Here is a 26,654-nt window from a genome sequence, read left to right as displayed (position 1 = left end):
CGCAAATCATCTCTTAACGTGGGGCATTTGCATCTATACCCGTTTTTGGGGTCACCATTTAACTTATACCCGCTTTGCAAAAAAAATTGCAAGCGTACCCACTTTTCGCGTAATTTCAGACATACGAGTCTGAAGTAGCAAAAATTTATGTCTGAAGTTTGAACTTCAAAATGTTTTGCCTGAAGTGTAGCAAAACTTCAGATATAGTTTGGTCTGACTTGCAAAGGCAAATCACGCAAACTTCAGTTCAATAAAACTACAGCATGTTTTGGCTGAAGTTTTTATTTGTAATTGCTGAACTTCAGCATTCTAGTAGCTGAAGCTTTGTTCTGTATTTGCTAAACTTCAGCATGTTTTAGCTGAAGCTTTGTTCTGTATTTGCTGAACTTCAGCATGTTTTAGCTATTTGTGATTGAACTTCAGCATTCTAGGGTTGAAGTTTATTTTGTATTTGCTGAACTTCAGCATTCTTAGAGCTGAAGTTCTAAACAACAATGAATTTAATAAATCATTATTAGCAGCGATTGATTCTGTTCATTTCAAAGATTAAAGAATGAAAAATATTTTCGACATGAAAACAAGTTACTACAGATAAATTAGAACCAAAAACCAATGTGTCTATAAAGCTAAAATATCTAAGAGGTTAAATTATTGTGAATAAGACCAAATTAAACATAATGGGACAAGCAAATATATATGAATCATCAGGCTAGAACGCATAACAAATCTCAAGTTTCAGCATTTAGAAAACGAAGGAGGAGAAGGAGGAGGAGAAAGAGGCCTGAAGTTGTTTAAACAGTGGGTACAAGTTAAAATTTTTTTAAAAAGTAGATATAGGTTAAATGGAGGCGACCAAATAGGATACCCCGCATAATTTTTACCTTAACGTTGGGTAAATATTGTGTGGGGTAGCCACTTTTTAAAGTGATATTTACTTTTTATCCAACATTTTTAATGCTTAGCAATAGTAGCCACTAGTCTATTAAAATTAATATGAAAAGACAGTGTTACCCTTTCTAAGTTTTTATGATCGGTGGGATTTTCCTTACTTTTGGGCTTACTATCGTCTTCATTGTCATGGCTGTGATTCGAGTAAGACAAATTTGGCCTCCAAATGAGATTCCTCCGAAGAAAACGTTGCTACTGTCTTACTTTCTCAAGAAGAAAACGTTGCTACTGTTATGTTTGATCTTTAGGACTTTTCTTGTTAGGATAAAGATTGAGGAAAAATAGGTATGTAGCTTAAAAATGTGAGTGTGAAGAAGAGAGAGTTGGAGCTACAAGTTGTCTGAAAAAATGGAGGAGGGTCGTCGAAGTAGGGAGATTATCAGAATTTTAAAAGTTAAGGACACTTGGTCCTGAACTTAGACTAACAAGCTCAAAAGTTAAGGACAATAGGTCCTGAACTTACAGTTACAAGTTCAAAAGTTAAGGACAATAGGTTCTGAAGTCCTGAACTTAGACTAACAAGCTCAAAAGTTAAGGACAATAGGTCCTGAACTTAGGCTAAGAAGCCCAAAAGTTAAGGACCACTTAGACTAACAAGGTCAAAAGTTAAGGACACTTGGTCCTGAACTTACAGTTACAAGTTCAAAAGTTAAGGACATGTAATCCTGAAGTCCTGAAGTTAAGTTCAAAAGTTAAGGACATGTAGTCTTGAAGTCCTGAACTTAGAGTTCCAAGTTCAAAAGTTAAGAACATGTAGTTGTGAAGTCCTGAACTTAGAGTTCCAAGTTTAAAAGTTAAGGACATGTTCAAAAGTTAAGGATATGTAGTCCTAAAGTCCTGAACTTAGAGTTCCAAGTTCAAAAGTTAAGGACATGAGAAGAAGGGTATTTTCGTCTGGGCAGTTAAAATTTATTAAAGTAGTGACTAAAAAATAAAGACATTTTAAACAGTGACTTAAAAGTAAATACATATATTATTAATGGCTAACCATGCACTTCCCCCCTAACGTTGGCTTTGTTGGGCCTAAATTTAATTGCATGAACTCGACCCGACAGGTAAACGAACCACCCAAAAACAACCAGGGTAAATTATCAGAACCCGATAGAAACTCAAAACCTCTACCTCCTAGAGAAATGGATAAACCCTAACACCAAGAAGAAGCCATGGCATCAATCCATTTTCTTCCGCAATCTCTTCCCCATCACTCCCACAATTCACTAACCCACTTCAATTTTTCCTCCATTTTCTTCTCCTCTAAACTTCCCCACAGAAAAAACACACTAAAATGCTCCAGCAATGACCACTCCACCACCACCCAAGAACCCCCTAAACACTCACCTCGTGGCCCCAAAAAATCATCAAGAACAGCTAAAAAAACCTCAAAACCCCAAAAAGATTCAAACTTTGAAACCAACATTGAAAAATCCAACACCCAAATGGAATTGTCAAAAAATGCTGATGACAAGATTGAAAAATATGATGATGGGGTTGATTTTCCATACCCAAACCCACCTTTAGTCATCTGTTTTGGTGCAGCACAAAAGGAGTTTGTGCCAACAGTGAGAGTATCACATGAGCAAATGCACCAAGATAAGTATTCAGAGTGGAAAATGTTACAGTGGAATCCACCTGAATTTGTTAGAGCTCCTGGGGGGCCACCTTCTAATGTTGCTATATCCCATGTTAGGCTTGGTGGTAGAGCTGCATTTATGGGTAAAGTTGGAAATGATGAGTTTGGTCAAGAAATGGTTTTGTTAATGAATAAAGAGAAAGTGCAAACTCGGGCGGTTAAATTTGATGATAGTATGAGGACTGGATGTACTCATATGAAAATTAAGTTTGAGGATGGGAAAATGAAGGTGGAGAAAGTTAAAGAGCCTGCTGAGGATTCTTTGTCTAGCTCCGAATTGAATCTTGATGTGCTAAAAGAGGTAAATTGAGTTTTTTATGGATAGAGTTGTAGTAACATTGTCAAGCATGTTGCTTTTTTCTATTTTTGGTAGTGGTGTTTGGCTTTAAATGTTAATAGAGGATGCATGAACCTAAGTTGCTTCGTGAATGAACGTATTGGTATTGACCTGTCTAGGCAAACTGGAAAATGTAAGAACCCAATGGCTTCATAGATGTAGCAAATTTCCATATAAACGATTGTCAATAGGTATATTTGAGTCAAACTATTGAAGAAGTGCACTGTTTGTTAGTAGAAACTATTGTGCAGTCACTGATAGTTTTAATGCTCTCTCCCGTTCTGAGGCTTGCCTGATCTGTTCACTCTGATGACATTCCTTTGCATAGACGCATTTGTTTTTGTAGAACAATTTGATTAAAGATGCATAATTCTTGTCAATCTATTTATTTGAATATGACACTTGTGCTAATTGTATGTACTCCTTTTACTTGGAGGTAGTGAAATTGTAGTTCCCTATTCAATAAATTCTAGCGTCCTGTCGACTAGTTGTCATTGGCAGTAGTAATATTGTTATGTCGTTCCTTGTTTGACTAGTTACCTTATCTTCCCGAAACAATCAAGACTTTTAGCTTGATACTGGCCGATCCTTCAATAGTGATAGGCAATTCGATAAATTATCAGTTTTCTTTCTGTTGCGATCAGTAGGGAAATTCTTTTCTTCTGACGGTTATGAACCAGAAATAAGATGCTGTATCATGATAAGTTGCATATTACGTGTTGGATATTTTTAATACAGTGCATGAGCCTACACTACGGAAAAGGATATTTGTCTTCTATGAGCATTATCCTTTCAGGTGTTTACGTGCTTTAACAAGTTTTCTGTCCGGGTGATGTTGGGGCAAGTATTTTGAACAAATTTTGTTGAGATTTTGCTTTCTCTCTTGCAGGCCAGGATATTCCACTTTAATTCTGAAGTCTTAACATCTTCATCTATGCGTTCTACTCTTTTTAAAGCAATTTCATTATCAAAGAAGTTTGGCGGTCTTGTATTTTTTGACTTGAATCTGCCATTGCCCTTGTGGAGATCACGTGATGAGACCAGGAATTTAATCAAGGAAGCCTGGGAACAAGCTAACATCATTGAGGTCTCAAGGCAAGAGCTTGAATTTCTTCTTGACGAAGAGCATTACGAGAGGAAAAGGAATTACAGACCTCAATACTTTGCGGAGAATTTTGAACAAACCAAACAAAGAAGAGATTATTATCACTATACTCCTGCGGAAATTGCCCCCTTATGGCACGATGGACTGAAACTTTTGTTTGTTACAGATGGGACACTTAGGCTTCATTATTATTCTCCTTCTTTTGATGGCGTTGTGGTTGGTACAGAAGATGTTCTCATAACACCATTCACTTGTGATAGAACTGGTTCTGGTGATGCTGTTGTTGCCGGAATAATGAGAAAATTGACGACACAACCGGAGATGTATCACGATCAAGATGTTCTGGAGAGACAGCTTCGCTTTGCAATTGCTGCGGGCATAATATCCCAGTGGACAATAGGTGCTGTTAGGGGTTTTCCCACTGAAAGCGCCACACAGAATCTCAAAGAGCAGGTCTATGTACCATCGATGTGGTAGTGTCATAATGCCAATTCCCAGACACTGTATCTTGTAGCTGCTACTGAAAGCAGATCTTGTTGTAATTAATCCTACACTTCACAAATAATAGGGTCTTAAGGAAGTAGATTCAGGATTATAGACCAAATTGAACAGAAGATGTAAATCGTTTTTGTGGGTGCATGATCTTTGGAGACCAGTCCATTTGTACTTGAACCGTGATCAGCTAGGAGTCGTATTGAACTATTGATTATATTGTGCATCTCATGGTTAAAGGATGCCATTAGATTCTACGATGCTGTAATGAGTGCACATTTTTCACCATTATCATTTTGTGGCTGGCTTAGCTCATATTATTCACTGTAATGCGCACGCTATCATTTAAAAGAATGTTAGAATGATTGTTAAAGTTGCTGCCATGTGACCAGGAGGTCACAGGTTCGAACCGTGTAAACAGCCTCTTGCGAAAATGTAGGGTAAGGCTACGCCCTTCCCCGGACCCCGCACATAACGGGAACTTAGTGCACCGGGCTGCCAATTTACGTTGAATGATTGTTGAATTAGCCTAATCTTCAGAAAGTACATCAGGAGGTGCTATTTCAGGGTGTTGTTTTATAGTGGAGAATTCAGAAAGGATGAAACTCCAGTGACCACAGAAGACTGTTGTTTGCTTGGTTATCTGTTTTTTCTTCTGATCAGGCCAAGAAAAATATAAGGCAAAGTTGTTTGGGACTGCTTAATTGAAGTTTTTAGATGTCACTTAATAGAACCATGTGACTTGCTTAATTTTAAGTGGTCAACATGATAACACAAAAGTGGAAATATGGTGGCATATGGACTGATCTTGCCAAATTACATTTTCACCTTTGTATTTAATGAGTTTGGTTCTGGAGCAGAATATGTTTGATTGATATTAGGTTGAGGCAAAAGATGCAAGGCGATTTCTTCGTATCTGTCTAAGCCTTGGGGAACTGAGTTATTCGGTACTTATGCAGTTATGCTGGAGGAAGATATGAGGTACCCAATGAAATAGTTGAGATGCACCCTTGGGTTTGTCAAGTTCTTTCTTAGGTAGTAGCAGAACTTGCTTTATGTTTGTCTAGTATATTATAAATGAAACAGTGCTCTCAAGAAAAAGGATGGGATAAAGCCATGCATTATTTCTATACAAATAAGCCAAACTCTCAAGTTCCATTTATGGTCCCTATGATTGTAGCGTGATAGCATTCTATCAGTATTAAATTGTCTCACATGTCCATACTGCTAACTTCACATGGTCTGAAGTAAACTTTTCCTAAATGCCTTGCTCTTGCAGGTAGATATCTAACCTCAGTATCTATTGTGCTTTTTTGGTATGCCTCAGTCATAGTAATTTTATTTTATGTTCAGTCTACGAAAACCAAATCAGAGGGAAGAGAAGCACTACTTTTCAATATTTTACGTGACATCTTAAATTTTTGCTCTTCTTAACTCGTATTCAAGATATTTTGTTGAACTTGATTTTCAATGATTGTCACCAAGAAGTAATGGTTATAGTATTATTATGTACTAACTGACTTAAAATCTTAAATTGGCCCTGAAGTAGCACTTCTCGTATCAGGCTAGGCCTCTTTAGCTGAGCAGGTGCCGTAGATATGCTTTATTAACATAGGGGAATGGTCACCAGCATTTCTTAGCCTGGCATTGATAATATCTACATTCAATTATGCCCTGAAGTCACGGTCGACCAGTGCGCTTCTTTCACGACATGCTATAGGCTAATTTTGTTTGTCCGTTGTGAGTCCTATTAGACTAGTAGGTAGAAATGTTTGTCATGGACATCTAGGAACTGAATAAACTTTTGCAAAACTTAGTTGGTAGGACCACTATTTACTGTTGTCATGCTTCAAGCTTAGTTTTGAGGTGAGGAGCAATGGCCTAAAGAATGCCATTGAAACTGCCACAAAATTAAAGCAAGCATTGTGAATGGCTATCTTTATAATAATTACTTGTGAATACAGTTTTTTCGTATGAAGGGAGTTGCACAATTTGCTGAGGAATATTTGCAATAATGTAGGTGTACAAGAGTCTTATGCTATAATAATCTCATTTTCATAGGTTCTATAGACCAAACGCCTACTTCTTTATTTGAGAGGAAAGAAATCATACTTAAAAAGATATATATATGAGACACATTATATGGGTTTTCTTAAACGTTGTGGAGTAAAACATATAGATTAAAAATATTAGTGTTAGAAAAAGTTAAAATTAAGAGGAATTAACTGCCTATTTAACAAAATGAGCCTTACAACCACTTTCCTTTGCTTGCTAGTGGGACAGTTACGAGGTATTACCGAAACTTTTTTGTTTATTTGTTACATGAAAGCTACTTTTATCTCCCTTGCTTAGCATCGTAGAATATAACAAGAAAGATATTTTACTTCTACTAGGAGACATTTACCTTGAGGCCGTCGGTGTTTCTTGTTGTTTCAATTAATATGATTTGAGGTGTTTCTTCAAGTTATTATAGTGATTTATTATTTTTTTAATTGTGATGCCACTTAGGAAAAATCCTGCTAATGCCACTAGTTCTACTTGAATCAATTATTAGAATGAGCGGTTCAAACTGAAACAGAATCTTGATAAGGTGGAATGATCCAAATAATTTTGTTTTTTAATAACCGAGAATTTCCCAAGAACTAGTGTGTATTATTCGAAGCTTAGTGGAAATAAGCTCGTTCTTAAACACTTAAATACCAAAGGTGATGTATGTCTAATCCACACAACAAGTGATGCGCTGTTACCATTAGACCGAAGCCATGAGGGCGGAATAATCCATCTAGTTCTTTAAGCTAAAAATGAAAGGCAACGCAAAATAACTGTCTAGTAAAAGATGATAAAAAAGAGTAATTCTGCAACTGTGTACAAAGACCTGTATATCATTTTCATGAATCAGTATACATATTGAATCCGTGTTGAACCTAAATGTGTAAACTAATTACAAAACCAACTCGAACAAAAAAATAATAATAAATGAATTAAAATTCTATACTCCACACCTAAAGAATAATTTGAGTATATCTCTGTATATGCTTTCTTTTTGTCCATCTTATAAACCAACCATCTCTGCTTCCAAGCCCTGCTTGCTTGCTACAATACTCTCTCTTTGTTTCTGCTCGCCGCGCAGCATGAAGGGCAAGTAAGAACCCGACATCTGGCAGCCACTTATAGGCCAATTTGTAGTATATTATGGTACTGATATTGGACTAATCTACCACATTATGAACATACATATCCCTATCTTTGTGAAGTAACCCTTAAACTTGGTCTCTTGTTGAGTTGCTGTTTACTGGTTTCCTCTTCGGATCTATTACATAAACAACCTGGTAAAGGATTTGCATAAAAGTTCTCCTCTAATCTTGGCGATTCACCGGCTTGTCTGAGGTAAGGAGCTCCTAATCTATTGGATTGTAAGACCTTAACTTGTGAAGCAAACTCTTCCCAAGATATCGCACCCTTATCCAACAAATCGATCAATCTTACAAAGTTGAATCTGAAACAACGACAATACTAAGAAATGTCACTAATTTGATCAAAGTTAAGTGGTGAAAAGGGAAGTATATAGAGCATTAAGGATGATAACAAACCTGTCGGGGCTAATGGTCTTTCGAAATCCTTCAAACCTTCTATGACCTTGTACAGCCTTCGCCATATTGCCATCGTATGTGTAAACGAAAACATCACTTTCGAGGGCTACCATATAGTCTACAGCAGCAAGACGGTTTTGATAATTCTTGAAAGCCTCGAGTTCTTCCTTTGTTGCAAGGGTTGAGTGAGAGAACACATTTGGATAGTGTGAACGAAATTCATCCATACTGTTGTTGCCATAAATTTCCCCTGCAACGATGTATATTCTGGTCGTGGAGGGATAGCCCATCGCCTTAAGAAATAAGGCAGCTTCCCTCGGGGACATAGGGCAGCCCCCTTGGAGTCGCTTTTCCTTGCTGTCTATCTCTTTCTCTTTCCAATGTTTCACTTCATACCTCATTTTACGAAGTTCTTCAGCCTCTTCAGCTGTTAAATTGTTGCTGCAGCCAGTAAAGGCTAGCATGTCTTTTTCATATCTGCACGTTCAAGCAATATGCTAAGCTACTCATCGATCAATGGTTGAGAAAATGTCAAAGAAAAACCAAGTGTTAGATAGATTACCTTAAATGGAGAGCAATATATGATTCACCATTATCTCTAAGTCTATCCACCAACTTCTTTCCAAAGTCCTCTATCTCATCCGTGTAACGTAAAGCCTGATAATTGGCTCTACAGCGAAGCCTTTGAATAGACGATGCTAGGCCATTGTTAGCAAGTCTTGAATCTGTGTGGGTAAATTGTATCACCTTGTGCTTCTTTAGCAAATGAAGTATCTCTCCTCTATAGTAACTAGCCTGCAACGAAAGCATCATATTTTAGTTTTAGTCTCCCGGAAACAGCCTCTCTACCCTTTTCGGATTAGGGATAAGGTCTGCGTACACTCTACTCTCCCCAGACCCCACTAGTGGGATTATAGTGGGTATGTTGTTGTTTGTTGCCACGAAAACTAAAAGCTAAAGCTAGCTCATAAGTAGTACAGTACTAGTTTTGTTTACAAACCTTTGACCAAGAAACAGGTGCCTTATGAAGGGGTTTCACAGCTGCATATTTGGGAGGTAAAGACTCAACAATCTCAATATCATCATTTAAAACTTCAATGAAGTGTCTCCAGTCAAAAATATCTTTAAAATCACTGCAACAAACGAGAAAATATTAGAACGAAAACGAAGAGGCCCTAAAAAGGGGTCATTCTAAACTGATCAGAAGAAAATAAAGAGTAGTACCTAGTATCTGTCCAAAAGGATTCATGGTCAAGAGAAGGAAGAACCAGAGTAGCATTCATTATTTTTGCAATAGCCACCATATCACATATCTGCAGTAATCCACTAAACATAATTAGCAAAACATTTTAGCTTCGCGATTAGCTAAAAACCATTAACAGATTGAGGCATACAGCTTTTCACTCACCCCTGTTCGCATTTGGTTCAATCCTCCATTCGCATGAACTAAGATATAGCCATTCGTCGATGAGCCAGTTCCTGAAATAATTTGCAGGTATCAGAATGCATAAAGAATAAACTTCACAAATTAACAACCCATAATTTCAGAAATCTAAAATCTTGACATACTTATTCTATTCCTTGGCCGAGAAATGCATTGGTAATGATGATCACTGTTTGGCTTCATCCATATTTCTGGTACCTGTCAAAGCAATCCATACAGACAAGTTAGTTAAAAATTAAACCTTAACAGTTAGATGTGCGTGGAAGACACGCATTCGATTTTATCCTGATATAATGCTACGAGAAATAACATATATCTGTTGAGGTGCACCCAAGATAACTAGAACACTACCTTTATTTTTTCTTTAAAAAGGAAGAAATAAAAAAGGCCAAGGGCTATAACGGTCAACTAATCATTAGACAGCCACCATCATAGTCAACATTGCCAATAACCAACTGGCAAATGTTCACAATATTCCACACTGTTTTTGTTGCCGCCCACTTACTTGGATTTTACCGAGTCAAACAATGAACAGAGATTTCCCCAACCTCTCAATTTACCCACTCAGTTAAAAACTAAAAAGGTAAAAGTAAAAAAAAAAACTTCCATCCTGAAAATTCATGACAAAGTCTCAGACCAAAATACAGAGAAAAACGAAAATTACAGCTCCCATCTTCTAAAATTGGATTACATAAACACCAAATTAAATTTGGGTAGTAAAGATTCAACCTTTAATTCTTTTTTCCATATTTTTCAGAATTCTGAATGAGAATAAACATTAAAAAAGGAAAAAAATTCAAAATTAATACTTACAGGTATTTCTTTCATCTGACGTTTTCTCACAAAATCCCCAGCAGCAGAAGAAGAAGAATCCGTTTCAGAAACTACCTTTTGAGCATTAGCCAAAATATCATTCTTGAAATTATGTAACATAAAAATACCATTTTCTCTTCTCATTAAATTCCCATTTATATCTTCTACATTGCTACTCATCATCATAAAAGAAAACTTGAAAAATACAGATGCCACCATAAAAAAAAGGAGCAACCCAAAAACTGTACGGCCCATATTCTTCCTTGATCTCAAAGACTGCATAATTGTACCAACGTTTAAAACCCATTCTTCTACTCTAAATACAATATTTTCTGGTACTTTTTTACGTACCAAAAAATATTTTATTAACGGATGATAATGATGGTGATGGTGATAATGAATAATATTGGCGTTGATATTTTCCGTGTTATTATCATCATTATCTGAGAAAATACTGTAATCTGAGGAGGCTATATGTTGTGTTGTATGGTTTGATGATTTTTCGGGGTCCGTCATGGTGTCGGCGATACGGCGACGGTGGTGGGTGCTGGGTGCGGTGGTTATGGGGATAACAGTGGCGGAGTTGGTGGTGGTTGACGTCGTGGTGGTGGTGCCACCGGTTGACATTTCACGAGAGGAATTTGTATGACTAGTGTTTACGAGGAAATCAAAGAAAGTCAAATAAAGAATATTTTTTTGTGAGAAAATTATGTGTGAGAGACAGAGAAGGATTTTCCAATTTGTGAACCGTTGCTTTGTTTGTGTGTATATATATTTACAGGGTGGTGGGTTTGGGTGGGGGGGGGGGGTGAGTGGGGGGTTGGAAGATTAGTGGGGTGGTTCCTTGTGGGTCTTATTTTATTTTATTCTATCAATTACTTTCCCATGGGAGGTTTTTCAATAAAAAGGAATGACTTAAATTATATATATTGATAGTTTAAAAATATTTTAGTTAACAGTATATTTTAACCTGGAATAATTAATAAATTGTCCTTTTTATTAGTATTACTAATTAATATTTATCAGGAAATACCTATAATTATTTAAGAAGTGACTTTAATACGTATTATTAATAATATTAACAATATTACAAATTAATATTTATCGCATAAAAATATTGTACTCCATCAATGGTCTTGTGATTGGGCATAATGTCTAAAAGAGAGGGAAAAAATACTTTCAACACATACAAAATTTGCCCTTAAAATTTATGGTCTTATGATATTTTCATGGCTATGAAAATAAAGATAAAACGATGTTACGGAGTATTTCATATGAAATAGAGGTGATATTATGTTCCAAATACCGAAAACGAATGAATAATGAAAAATTATAAAGTTGATATTAATTAATTAAAAAAACGTTGTTAATTAATTAAACGTTTTACATCGTGAAAAGATTTTACTAACTTTTTTTTATTTTTCTGAGACAAAAAAAAAATTCAGTGAATAATTGAGTTTTGGAGTCATTAGGACTGACAATTTGTAGTACGGTTTGTGTCCAATCAAGAAAGGACTTTATCAAACGTTAAAATACTGAAAAAAGTTATGTCTGAAATTGGACTCTTTGGGAAAGTGAATTTGTCATCTTAGAAAGTACTTTCTCCATAAGATGAAAATTTAACTGCCCTTTATAACTTCCCATAAGAAATTTTTATCAAGAACAAGTAATAATGCACTGGTGGTAAATTATAAGGCGACATTTGCTTTTGTGATTCATTATACATATTATTTTAGTTATATGATTTTTTTCACAAAAATTAATTAAAAAAAATATCATATGAGATTTTTGTAAAATTACTTTTGTTATTTAAACGGTAAGTAAATATAAAAGATTGTTTTTTCCTAATATTTAGTGAACTATGCCTTCTTAAATACTTCCTCGTGTTCCAAATGTTGGCCGTCATTGTCACCTACGTCTACTTTAAAATATTTGCAATTTTAAAATAGTAAGAAGTCATTTATACTTTTTTAATTTAAAAAAATTGTATTATTTTAATTAATAAACTATTAAATAAGTAAGACATTTAGCGCGAGATAAAATATGGTTTAGACAAATACTTTAAATTATAGCTTTTAAAAATTTAAGTGCTTTTTATGGCTCTTAAAAGATTAAAGCGTCTTTGTTACGGGAAAAGTCTCTCTAGCTAGGGCAAAAGATGTACAATTTTCTGAACTTTTAATATATTCTTTTTCCTCTTTCTTTTTGTTTTTTCGTCTTTTCTTTGTGGAAGGAGAAAAGCATGGTTACTTGATACAGGAGATAAGACAACGGATTACTCTGAATATCGACCAAAATTAAAATTAGTTAACGTATTAATTGTGGAAACTCTCATGAATGTTACTCAACCCCCACCCCCCCACCCCCCTCGCTCTAAAGGAAATGAACGAGTATAGCTTAAGGCAGCTACATTTTTGGTTTAAAGAATTCTGGAGCTATTTATGACTACAAAAAGATATAGAAACTTATGACACGCTATTAGTTACACCAAAAGAAGTGAACACTTAGTTTGATTTCACATAGTAATAACCAATAGTAATGTTTTTTGGTGACTTGAACGGATTTGTTTTTAAAGTTTTTGCATCTTCTTACGAAAAATATTCAATAGCCTTAATCATAAAAGTACTTATTTAAACAATTTTTTATTTATCTCTTAAATATCTCAGTTAATCAATACTTCATTAGTGGGAGTATTAGTGACAAATTTAGAAGAAAAAAAGGTAGTGATACTATATATGTTTCTTGTTTTTCTATACATTTATTTTCAGAAAAATTTAATTTGTTAAAACGACTAATATTTGGGATTAGAGAAGTATTTCGTGTCATTACCCGAGAACTTTAGACAATTTCATAAATACTTATGACACTGTATCCCATCGATAAAAATTTACCCATACCTAGTATTTATATCAAACTAGTAATAACACATGACATGTGTATTCCGTATACTCCTTCATCACCTAACTACGATGAATTACAATATATTTTCACCTTATTTATTACTTAACTATATTAATTTGGTGAAATATCGGGTGCACATCAGACTTTTAGCTAGAGCCTTAAAAAAAATAGTAACTCGGTGTACAGAATATTTCATATTCACGTAGGGTCCTGAGAAAGGCAGCATCCGGAGCAACTAAAGTGTCTTGAAATATAGGAAGTAAAATCAACACATTTAATACAATACAAAGAGTCTTCCATACTTTTAATGGAAAGTAAAACAAACTAGATTTTCATAGTATACGTATCTAGGAAATAGGTTATCGTGGTTGACCTTGACAAGTTCTAAATTAAGTTACTTAAAGAATTTTCCATCTTAATAGAAATTACACAGAACGCATTGTAACTGCATTTTCTTCTTCTTAAAGGTTTTCTAAAATAAATTCTCACCTCATAATTGCGTTGCCATGGGGTAATACATATTTGATTTTCTTTCTTTTCACTTGGAAAAATTCAGTTGCGTATATAACTGTATTACAACAAGTTTGCCCCTTACGTAGTCAACACCTTTAAATGGTAGTAAAAGATATGGTTTCTTTCTAATATATTACATTATACAAATTTTATCCAAAAAGTATATCACAATACCATATAAACTTTATCCAAAAAAGGGGAAAAAAACAATGACAGTAGAATTGAACCATATTCCCTATCCTATTATCTCCGGAATTTCCTATTTTCTATATATATACCTCAAAGATAAAATTCCAGAATACAGAATCTATTAATATGGAAAAAAGAGTACGTAAATGTTGCACTACACTTCTAATTATCGAAATAAATCTTTTGTAAATAAGATTTACAAACATTTCTGGAAAAGAAAATTAGATAAATGAGAATGCATATTCTGATTAAAATGTGCTAAAAGACATCATGAAGATATCCTACTCGCGATCGTCTCTAAATAGAATTATTGAACGTTAAGGAAGTTATTATATTTTTGCTTTCTTCGGTTAATATAGTTACTTGGCATGCACTATCAATATGTTTTCCTTAATTAGCAAGTTATCAACTAAATTATAACTAACTAATCACAATTATTTAGTGTGATTAAAGTGTTATTCAAAAAACGTGCAGAAGTAGAGAGATTTCGTACTTGATCGTTGTTCAGAAAAGTAAGTACTTGTTTATCTTTCTTTTACTACATCAATTTCGTCATTTTTAAGAATGATTAATAAAACATAAGAGGAAAAAAAAAAGAGAGAGTCAATTGATGTTGAGCTTAAAGTATATATATTTCTATGTATATCGCCTCATATTTTATTTTTGTTTTGTGAATTTGGGATGTTAAATGCTATGATTTATATTAATTAGAAGTGTTTTTACTTGTAGGAATGATTCGGGAGCAATTGGGGGCGAAACGCGCAAGATTTGAGCCAAAACGAACAAAACCGAAAAAATGTGCTTTGGGCGTCACAGGCAACGCCTGGCGCCACCTGTGGCGTTGGAAACAGAACTGAAAAATTGGGCAGCGCCCTGGTGGGCGCCCTGCGCCAGGCTGGGTGCCGTTGACGTGGTTTTTATCCTATTTTGCCCGGGACACGGTTTATTCGGCCTTAGACCTATCCAACACGTATAAAAGAAAGACTAAGCCTATTTTTGAAGGGAGAGACACACTTTGGAGGAAAAATACACACAAGAAACATCCAGGAGCAAGAACATCTGAGATTTCTTCACCTTTCTAGTATTTTCAATTATTCAAAACTTATGCAATTGTTTGATTACATCATGAGTGGCTAAACACCCATTGTTCTGGGGTTGTGATTTAGCCATGAATATTGTTATTTGATATTAGCTTGACCTTGATTATAATTCACCAATATATGGTTATTTCTTCAATTCTGTGATTAATTTAATTGTCTGGCCAGCAGTTAGTTTCTATTTACTATCTATGTTATGCTTGGGAAAACCATGTTTAGATTAGAGAAGAATTGAAGAGAGCATGAACTTAACCCTTAGGGGGGGGGGGGGCAGATTTGTGATTAGGATAGGAATATACCTAGTCACCGTGCTTAATTAAATATTGTAATCTTAATGCATTCTTAATAGATTGATTTCATAGGAATACAGGCGTTAATCTATTGAGAATAGGTGAGTAGTACTTCGGGAGAAGGCTATGAAAGCATTTATCGATTAATTAGCAACCATGAGTGAATTATATGAAAGGGAGAGTTAATTAGAACACAATACGAATGGTGAATCGATTACAACCCTGGAATACTTGTCTCTACCGAATACACAACTAGGGGCATACAAAAGAAACCGACAAACCGCACCAAACCGATAATCCGAGTCAAACTGAAGAAAAAAACCCGACTATTGTTTGGTTTGATTTGGTTTGGTGTTAGAAAAAAAAAATCCGACCATAATTGGTTTGGTTTTAATTAAAAGAAGTCAAACTGAAATCAAACCAACCCGACATTATATGTAGACAAGTTTTAAAAATATTTTATACATAAAAATAATTATTGTAATCTAATTTATAAATATAGTTTAAACTCTTTAATAATTCTCTCTTTTAATATATTATTTCAAGCTTGCACTTAGAACTTTTGAATGATCAAATATATTTTATAGCCCATAAAAGTAGTAACTCAAATAAAACCCAAAGCAAAATCAAATCAATACTAATGCTAACAAAAAAAATTCAATTCAATACTATAAATGACAATAGTATTGGATATTTATTTTTTTAGTTTCACATTGATTTAGAGAGTGAAAACGCATAACTCACTTTTAATGTTATTTAGTCATGTAATTAATACTTAGTATTTATTAGTCGTACTTATTTTAACATGACTTAGTACTTTTAGATTATGTATATTTTTATTATGGCTTATTAATTTGCAATATTTATCTTATGCGATTTGTTGAGTATTTTAGCATAATTATGACTTATCTCATATTATTTTGTATTATTTTATTGGGTAGCATCTTATATAGTTGTATCTTACTAGGACCTAAGAATATTAGACCACAAATTATAAATTTTATGCTGTGAAGATTTTGTCGGAAAAAACCCCGAAAAATCCGAAAAACTCTAGAAAACCGAAAAACCCGAGAAAAATCGTGATTGAAAAATTCCGACTTTTGTTGGTTTGGTTTGGTTTGTAAATTTAAAAATCCGAGACAATTGGTTTGGTTTGGTAACTGAAAAATCCGAACCAACCCGGCCTATGTACACCCCCTATACACAACAATCAACTCGTCACTTGATAATTTAGTTATTATTTAGAATCGTAGTATAATATAATCATATTACTGGACTTTGATTTTAGCTGGATTGAATAACAATTTTAGTGATTTAGTGAGTGGTTTATACAAATCTCTGTGGGTTCGACACTTAACTTATTATTATATTACTTGTCGATCACGTATACTTGCGTATGCATTTGGGAGCAACACCAATCTACGATAACTGAATGATGAGTGTGAAAATAAAACTAATTAGGGTAGGCAAATAGAAGTAATTTGTATATTTAGCATGATTTCATGCATAATTTCCTCGATTTTGCTTGCAGTGTAACAAGATTTACAATATACTCCCTCCGGTTCAAAATAAGTGATTTTTTAATTTTTTTTCTTGTGGTCCAAAATAAGTAATTTTTTCAGATTTCAAGAATGAATTAATTATTTATTTCCTACATTGCCCTTGGAGTAATTAATGTTGGAATATATGTTAGGAGTGTTTATGTGAAGAGACAATAAAGGTTAATATGGTCAATTTCATTGCTAATTAATGTTAAAAGTTGAATTTCTGAATATACGTGAAAACAACAAAAAAAATCACTTATTTTAGACCGGAGGGAGTACTATATAAATTTAATCGGTTAAAAAAAGATCATCTTAATGAAATTTCATCAACTTAAAACCCGCTTTATACATCAGTGGTGAATTTCTCTATTCTCTTATTATTTTTCTTTTTTTTTTTCGAGGTTGGTGGAGGGAGAGAGAATGTGGCAAGCGAGAATTAATAGAAGATAACCGTACAATAAAAATTAAATAGTTATCTGTAAGATATAACTCTACCTGTGAACTATATTTATTTTTCCACATTCTTAACGTAATGAATAGTGTGTTTTGAATGATTTTATATTAGTCGATAACTTTATTTTATTAGAAGAGATGGAGATTCTTGAAAAGTGAATAAGAACAAGTATATATGTTTTTTAGTTTCTAACGTTAACCTGAAGTTGTTTCAGTTAATGGGTAAAATATAATAGTATTTGTATTGAATAGCACTATGATATAGTAGTGCCACTATTTTATTTTATTTTAATTCTACCTACGGCATTAAAAGCACCATAAGTAATAGTTTATTAAATATTTCTGATGACTTGCGATCGAGCACTATGATATAGGCCGCTGTTTTATTTTAATTAATCTATCTACGGCAACAAAAGCACCATATAGTATTATATATACTCCATAACGGAATTTAATCGTTGTAATTTAGTTAACTTAATTATCAACACAAATGGTTGCTAATTAATTAATTAAGTTCAACGGTTCGACTTCTTTTACTTGTTTGACATTGCTTATAAGTTAACAAATTATAATCAGCCAAAACGGTACAATTAATGTGTATATTTTATTTTCTTGATTAGTGAGACATAATTTTAATCCAAGAAAATCTAATATATAGCCAAAAATTACAGTCGCAGGAGATACAAAATAAATTGCCCCTTCATAGTAGTGTTTTTTTGGTAAGAGGAGAAACCTACGGCCGCTAGAATCTCTGCCACGGTCTCTATTTTTCGGGTGAACACTTTATGCGCACTAAGTAAACCTTCCCTGTGCAATAGACTGAAACAGCACAAAAAATGTAAGCTGCACTAGGCAAGCCCAGTGCGATATGCTCAACCCAAAACGCATTGAGTGGGATTCATAGCAGTGTTAATCTAAAGTGAATGGTGAGAATTTTTAAAAACTACTCTAAAGATGGCTTTACTGTACAAACTTTGAAGTCATGACTCATGAAAAGGTTGAGTCCGGAATCAAAATGTGGTTCTTTTAGACAAGTAGCATCTTAATAGGCGTAAAAAAAATGACATTTTTATATATAGCGCTCAAATACTGAGCGCTATACATTAACGTTAACTGTGCCGTTAATGTATAGCGCCCAGTATTTGGGCGCTATACATAGAAAGCTGATACTAACAGGTATAGCGCTCAAATACCCGGTGCTATACCCCTTTTTTAAAAAACGAGTCGTCTTCTTCAAGACGACCGTTCTGCTTCTTCTTCCTCAATATTTTATATCTTCTTCTTCTTGGTCCCCCACTCCCATACCCGCTGGCCCACTATTTTTTAAAATTTTTTTTTTGGTCCCCCGTCACATAAAAGGTAAAGAACGTAGGTCCCACATATGAGTAGAACTTCGTATTATTGTTGATTCACACTTTCAGAGTCAAAATTTCAATTTATTTGCTTTCCGAAAATTCTAAATCGAGGTATTTCGATTTTTTTTAAGTTGAAACTTTTATAATAATGCATATTATTTGATTTGTATGTGTTCTATTTCGGTTTGTGTTTTTTTTGAAAAACTAGTATGTTGAATTTATCCGGATTTAATATTAGTGTTTTATAAAAAAAATATAAATTTGTCTGTTAATATCCTGATTTATATATATGTGTTTCATGCCGTTTTGTGTTTTATTTGCAATTAAATTTATTTGTTGTTTTTGTTTAGTTTAGATTATTTTTTAGCGTAGTAAAATCTAGATCTTTTTAGCGTAGTAAAATTTAGAGCCTTGTAGTGTAGTAATGTGTAGTATTTTAGCTTAGAATTTTTTTGTTTAAGTATCTTATACTGGTAGTTGAAAATGCAAACTTTGTACAATTAAGTTAATAATTGTATCAACACACATAATTACTAATGTTAATCTGGTGTCATTGGACCTCAAAATATCGAGCCCGGAACCTATAGGTATATATATATATATAATTTGTACAATTAAGTTATTAAAAAATATAAATTTAAATTATAAAACAAACACATAATTATTAATGATAGTTTGGTGTCACTGGGCCTCAAAATATCGAGCCCGGAACCCATAGGTATATATAATTTGTACAATTAAGTTATTAAAAATATGAATTTAAATTATAAAACAAACACATAATTATTAATGATAGTTTGGTGCCACTGGGCCTCAAAATATCGTGCCCGGAACCCATAGGTGTATATATATAAAATTTGTGCAATTAAGTTATTAAAAAATTGAATTTAAATTATAAAACAAACACATAATTATTCATGATAGTTTGGTGCCACTGGGCCTCAAAATATCGAGCCCGGAACCTATAGGTATATATATATAATTTGTACAATTAAGTTATTAAAAAATATGAATTTAAATTATAAAACAAACACATAATTATTAATGATAGTTTTGTGCTACTGGGACTCAAATATCAAGCTTGGAACCCATAGGTATAATTTTTGTATAACGCTAAAAATTGTGTATCTCAAAAAATTAGTATTTAATATACAGAATAAAATACAATTAATGTTGTTTTAATTTACAGTTGACGACATGGACGCGACTATATATCCCAGCCCTCGGACGTTGGATCTATTAGCCCTACAGCCCCAACATAGATCTGAGTATATATGGGACGGACAGTTGCTTACGCAGACTTTTCGGGCCAGTAGAGTGGATCTATTGTGGGACTTTTTGAGTCATAGAGATCTACATCCCCGTGTGGTCCATTACCTGGAGGAGATGAAATTATATAAGATTATTAGGATTGGCCAGATACAGCTCAACTGGGCTTTGACCACGACCTTGATTGAGCGGTGGCGACCGGAGACGCACACTTTCCATCTGCCCATCGGTGAGGCCATCATCACACTCCAGAACGCTGAGATTTTATATGGCTTGTCCGCTGATGGCTTACCAGTTTTACTGCCTCCGACCATGAGATATTATTCGCGACAGTCTTATTGGGATATGCTGCACATGCTCACGGGTTTCAGGCCGGAGGACGAGACTGTAGCGTCTGGGTCCAGTCGTATGCAGTTGGTCCCCATTAGAGACCACCTGGAGCAGATCCACCATACTATCACCGGCGAGTCAGCGGAGGTAGATGTATAGCGATATACGAGGCTGCTGTTTCTCCTTCTACTTGGGGGGGTCTTTGTTCCCGAACACTTCGAGGAACCTAGTGAGCCTCCAGCAAGGGGGCGTTGAGGCTCCTACTGATGATGTTGCTGCTGATATGGCAGGTGGCATGCATGAGACGGACATGCCCTCTTACAGCCTTGGAATTTATTGCACTCCAGAGCCATCGCAGGTGACCCCATCGGGTCAATTATTGATCACGGGCTCGGATATTTAAGGAGTGGATTGGGGTAGATACTTCCCAGGTCCGTCTACCACTGATGAAGATCGACCGACCCGAGATTTTTATAGTGGGCGCCGACTGAGTTATGCCTCCACATCACATGCGCAGGTATGAATTTATTAGTATTGAATTTGACTTTGTTTTAACTGTAAACTTATTTATTTTCTTTAACTTTATTAATTTTCTTTTTAAGGCTTCATGCGATGCTGCGACAGATGACTACATGTAGGATCCAGACACGATGATGGTAAGACAATTTAAATTGTTATGTAGTTTTCTATACTAAGTTTCATATTATTATGTAGCCTTCTACTGGACCTGACAGCACCACCGATACATGTCATCCTGTGCCGCATCCGGCTATAAGGAGACGACTTGATGATAATGATCCTAATAATGCACCTGGGCGGGAGAGGATGCACCTCAGGCCAGCGGCTGCATTGAGACACACCGGATGCGGGACACATTGATTCGGCCTTCCTTTTTTTTATTTGGTGTAAATAATATTTTTGTATACATTAACAACAATATTTAATCGAATATGCCCATTACTTTTTTTAGTTCCCCATTCGTTTGATAGTTTCATATAACAACACAAGCACTTAAACTTAACTTCCACTTCAATTAGAATAAAATTTAGTACAACAAACAAGGAAAACATTACTACAGCACAAACACAAGCACAAACACAAACATAGCATGTCAACATAATAAAAATACATGAAATATGAAAAATACACTAAACATATACATGCCAATGTTTAGCCCCGGTTGCCATTTATTCTCTGCTCCAACCACTTAAATCGTTCTTCCAGTTGTTCTTTTTCTTCTTCTACCTATTTCAGTTTCGCCTTCACCTCCGCAATTTCCCGTTTATATTTTTTTTTACGTTCCTTTTGTGCTTCACAATTCCATTATGTTTTCCATTTTTCTTCTCCCACCTCCTTCAGTTTCGCCTCAAGTCTGCAATAATTCTATTGCTTTCTTTTTCATGTTCCCATTGTCTTAAACACACATTATGAAGATACTACAGTTGTTCTCTGTAGCATTCCTGATAACATGGTTCATCAACCCATTTCTCAAAATCACAAATAGGTTCGCCGGGAACCTTGTAAAACTGGTTCATACAGTGCCAGTAGCAGCGTCCAACTTCACCACCGTCCCAACAATTTTGCATCAAGCATGCTTTTCCACACTTTTACTTTGGTGGACGAAGAGGTTGAGCCATTTGTGAAATATTTGCTTTTAGTAAAAAAATCTTACTTTTAATGAATATTTGCTTTTAGTAAATTTTGAGCACACAAAATAACTACAATGAGCCCGTTATTTATAGGCGAGACAACACCCACATAATGTAGTGTTTAACCGCGCTAAATACATAACGTACTATGTAATGGCGCTATATTTTGCGTGCTAATATCATGATGTTGACAAGATAACTTTATGTCAGCTGGTCAGCTTTTTCAGTTCGACAAGATAACACACATAACGTAGTGTTCAACCGCGCTAAATACATAACGTACTATCTAATGACGCTATATTTTGCGTGTTAAATATCATGATGTTGACCAGACAATTTTATATCAGCTGGTCAGCTTTTTCAGTTCGACAAGACAACACACACATAGCGTAGTGTTCAACTGCGCTAAATACATAACGTACTATCTAATGGCGCTATATTTTGCGTGTTAAATATCATGATGTTGACAAGACAACTTTATGTCAGCTGGTCAGTTTTTTCAGTTCGACAAGACAACACACACAAAACTGTATATTTCACCGCGCTAAATACATAACGTACTATCTAATGGCGCTATATTTTGCGTGTTAAATATCATGATATTGATAAGATAATTTTATGTCAGTTGGTCAGCTTTTTCAGTTCGACAAGACAACACACACATAACGTAGTGTTCAACCGCGCTAAATACATAACATACTATCTAATGGCGCTATATTTTGCGTGTTAAATATCATGATGTTGACAAGATAACTTTATGTTAGCTAGTCAGCTTTTTCAGTTTGACAAGACAACACACACATAACGTAGTGTTCAACCGCGCTAAATACATAGCGTACTATCTAATGGCGCTATATTTTGCGTGTTAAATATCATGATGTTGACAAAATAACTTTATGTCAGCTGGTCAGCTTTTTCAGTCAACAAGACAACATACACAAAACTGTATATTTAACCGCGCTAAATATACAGAAAATTTTATTAAATTATTATTTAAATAGATAAAATGGAAAGTACAAACCATAATTAACAAGCATAATTTTAATTCATAAATCTTGCAACATAGACATAACAACTAATTATTACAACATCAACTCATGGGTAGTTAGGTACACTAGAAGAACACCCACTACGAGCTTGATTAGTTTTGCCACCCAAACCAGCTGAAGGACATTTACGACAGTCGTGTCCTGTTTGCGAGCATATACCATATTTGCGTGCATAAACGGTATCACTAACATCCATTTGGTTCGGTATATGCGTTCTCTTCTGCACCTTTATTTTACGCAAATAAGACTTGTTATACACCATTTTAAATGGTTCCGGAGGCCAATAATGCTCAGCACCCACTGACTGCAAGTGACCACTATATGTGTTTAGATACTTGGAAACACTATATTGTTGATCAACATAGTTGGTCTCCGCATAACCAACACGTTGAAAACACTTGATGGCATGTGAGCAAGACATGTGGTAGATGGACCATTTCCCACAGGAGCATAACCTTGCTGATTCATTTATAATATGTACATTATTACCTCAATTATTATGGATAGCAATGCAAACTTCAAAAACACCTCTTTCGTTATCATACTGCAAAAATGAATGCCAATGTACTCGCCATCTGTATTTCTCAAATCTCTACATCGACACTGGCATAAATTCAACACCCCTTTCCATCAATTCCGTTGCAACTGCAGATCGTTCAACAAACCTCTCCGACATCTGCTTGAACGACATCCGCACCATGGCTGTGACGAGCAATCCTCTTGCCGACTTCAATAACTCCTTGAAGGACTCTAACACGTTTGTAGTAAGAATTCCCCATCGTCTGCCACCATCCGCATGCAAAGTCCACTTTTCCAGGTGATGTCGCATTAACCAACAATAGGCCGCCTCGTCTTCTTGCCTGATAGAATCCATATGCCTCCAGAATTTATGTTGGTGGTGGTCTGTTGCTGCCATCCGCATCAAATCATGTAGATCCTTGTTGGGATATGCCTTCTGGAAATTGTCCTTGAAGTTCCTCACACAGTAACGGTGGAATGCATAAGGTTCTTGCCATGCAGGCAAGTTCTCCACAGAACTTAATATACCACCATGCCGATAAGATATTAGACAAATACCTGAACGATGTTTGACAACGAGCTCTTTCAGGTGGTTTAAAAACAACGTCCACGTCTCTGTGCTTTCATTGGCACAAATAGCAAAAGCTAGAGGAAATATCTATCCATTAGCATCCACTACCACGACTATCAATAGCTTGATATCGTACTTTCCATAGACATGAGTTCCGTCTATGGATATTACGGGCCGTCAATGCGAAAAACCATCAATTGCTGGCTTAAACGCCTAGAACACGTAATTAAATATGTATTCTGGTGTTCCCGAACTCCGCTCTAGCTTCCATTCAACAACTGTCCTAGGGTTAAAGTACTGTAGTGGGGCCATGTACTTTGGCAGAGATGCAAATGACTTATCCCAATTACCGTAGACAATTTCAAACGCTCGTTTGCGCTCGAGAAATGCCTTTCTTTTCGTAATGGTATGGCCATATTCCTGGTGGACTGATGTAATGCACTATTTGATTTTATACCTTATAGACGCTTCGAGGTGCGTAATAAGTACAAGAGAAATCAAGTTAATATCCAAGTTGAAGTGATTCCCGTTGAATGTGTCCATTTCGCATGTGTGGGTGGGAATGTATTTACCCACTTTCCTCATACCTGTCTTCTTCTTGGTCGCACGCAACATCCAAGTACATGGCCAAAACCACATGCGACAAACAACCTTGTATACCATCGGACTTGACTCCCATACCTGCATCTCACGACACTTTTTTACGTTGTGCATTTTACAAGCCCTGCTTACGTGCGCTTTATCAGGAAAAAACATCTCATTTGCAAGCACCGTTGGTCTAGACTCATCCCACATTGCTGTTCGGATTTCATCAAAATCCTTTGTAAGAGCTTCCACATCCGGTATGGTTGGCAAGTTATCAATGTAAGGAATCTCCCTTGAATGAAACGGCACTTCGGACTCGTATACTCTTCGTCTAGGGGGTCTCTCTTCAAATCAGGTCCTTCCTCCTCATCCTGCGCATCACCATTCTCACGAAGAAAGGGTGTCTCGTCTCCGGATTCATCGGCATTGTTATCGTAATCACTGTTCTGTTCCTCACTCTGTGCATCTGCTCGATCTCGATGTACTACGTCGTTTTCGGGCAATTGAGTGAGTACGGGTGGTTCAACTTGCTCGTTTTCACTGCACAACCAACAAAAATATAAGCTACAGAATTAATAAATGCTTTCTATATGGCTATATCACTTCACTAACAAGTCGTAATGTGATGAAATTCCATGATGGACGTTTTCAATTAGGTGATGACTACCGGATGGGCCACTTGTAAAATTCATATCCGGTCGGTACCCCCTATTAAATATATGAGCGTTAATATAGATTCAATACACCAAATATATATATATATATAATTAACACAAATGAAAATTGAAGTTTACCACTCGTCTTGTTAATTATGAAAAGCAGGGTATAAATTATTTTTTCGCTGCTCATTCGCCGGCGATGATAAGTTTAAATCAAAGAAAACTCTTTCATCCAGAACTTGTCCGGCAAAAATTGCTCCAGAATAACCACCCGATGACTGGGGGTTATCTCTACTACGCACAACCTCGTTATTTGGAATGTCTTCGACCTTCACGTACATCTCCAACTTTGTGATTACAAGATTCCCTGTATTCATCCGGAGTCCTCAGAAAATCACTCGAAGTTTCATCATCGTCGATGTTAAACGCCGAGTAAAAATCAACCCCTTGCGGAGTGACGAAATACGGATATCTTCCGGTTACTTTAAGTATCACTGAACGTTTCCTCACACTCATTTTTTTGCATAACAACGATATCAATTTATCGTACTCCATTGTAAGTGGCAATTTAACATGACATTGAGCAGGTAAACTGTAGCCCACAAAGTTATTCTCCATCACAACCTCACCCCCTCCCAATATAATGAAACTCTTATTCTACGTTCTTCAAACATAATGAAAAAATGATGGAGAATTTAACAACAATAAACGTCTCAACAAGAGTATGGAAATGGCTAGCCGGGAAATTTCTACGCTATACACCTTTTGAATAAAATTCTATACAATCTCAACCTCTTTATATAGGAAATGGCTAGCCGGAAAATATTTTATATATATATATAGCGCCCAAAAAGTGGGCATTATATGCTTTTAAATTATTGAAGTCAGGAATTATTGGTGGGGCCAGAAAAAGGTGTATAGCGCCCAAATACTGGACGCTATACATAAAGTTTTATGTATAGTGTCTAGTATTTGGACGCTATACCTGTTAGTGTCATCTTTCTATGTATAATGCCCAAATACTGGGCGCTATACATTAACGGCACAATTAAGGTTAATGTATAACGCCCAGTATTTGAGAGCTATATATAAAAATATCATTTTTACACCTATTAAGGTATTACTTGTCCAAAAGAACCACATTTTGGTTCCGTACTCTGAAAAGGTTGATACTGAAATTTGTCCGACTTAAAAGGGAACAAAATACGCCATAAAATTACTTTGACCACCTTTCTAATGTCAAATAGGTATGTACGTATCTATATTATATTAAAAGGAGAGTAGTATGCATTGTGGTTAAGCCAAGTGGCAAGCTAAAATGA

General features: G+C 35.3%; 2 protein-coding genes across 2 annotated transcripts; one reads left to right on the top strand and one right to left on the bottom strand.

Moving 5' to 3' along the window:
- Window positions 1-2,018: 2,018 nt before the first annotated feature.
- On the top strand, window positions 2,019-4,842 carry LOC104222958 (fructokinase-like 1, chloroplastic). Its single transcript, XM_009774297.2, has 2 exons — window positions 2,019-2,879; window positions 3,805-4,842. The coding sequence occupies exons 1-2, from the start codon at window positions 2,112-2,114 to the stop codon at window positions 4,495-4,497; spliced, it is 1,461 nt and encodes a 486-aa protein (XP_009772599.1). The 5' UTR covers window positions 2,019-2,111; the 3' UTR covers window positions 4,498-4,842.
- A 2,489-nt stretch (window positions 4,843-7,331) lies between these two features.
- LOC104222959 (O-fucosyltransferase 19) lies at window positions 7,332-11,093 on the bottom strand. The gene is made up of 8 exons (XM_009774299.2): window positions 10,360-11,093; window positions 9,672-9,744; window positions 9,511-9,581; window positions 9,327-9,415; window positions 9,103-9,235; window positions 8,665-8,897; window positions 8,103-8,579; window positions 7,332-8,008 (listed from the first exon to the last, which is right to left on the bottom strand). The coding sequence occupies exons 1-8, from the start codon at window positions 10,984-10,986 to the stop codon at window positions 7,753-7,755; spliced, it is 1,959 nt and encodes a 652-aa protein (XP_009772601.1). The 5' UTR covers window positions 10,987-11,093; the 3' UTR covers window positions 7,332-7,752.
- Window positions 11,094-26,654: the final 15,561 nt, after the last annotated feature.

This window comes from Nicotiana sylvestris, chromosome 7 (assembly GCF_000393655.2).
Source record: "Nicotiana sylvestris chromosome 7, ASM39365v2, whole genome shotgun sequence".
NCBI classification, from domain to species: Eukaryota; Viridiplantae; Streptophyta; class Magnoliopsida; order Solanales; family Solanaceae; genus Nicotiana; species Nicotiana sylvestris.
This window is presented reverse-complemented; position numbering and strand designations above follow the sequence as displayed.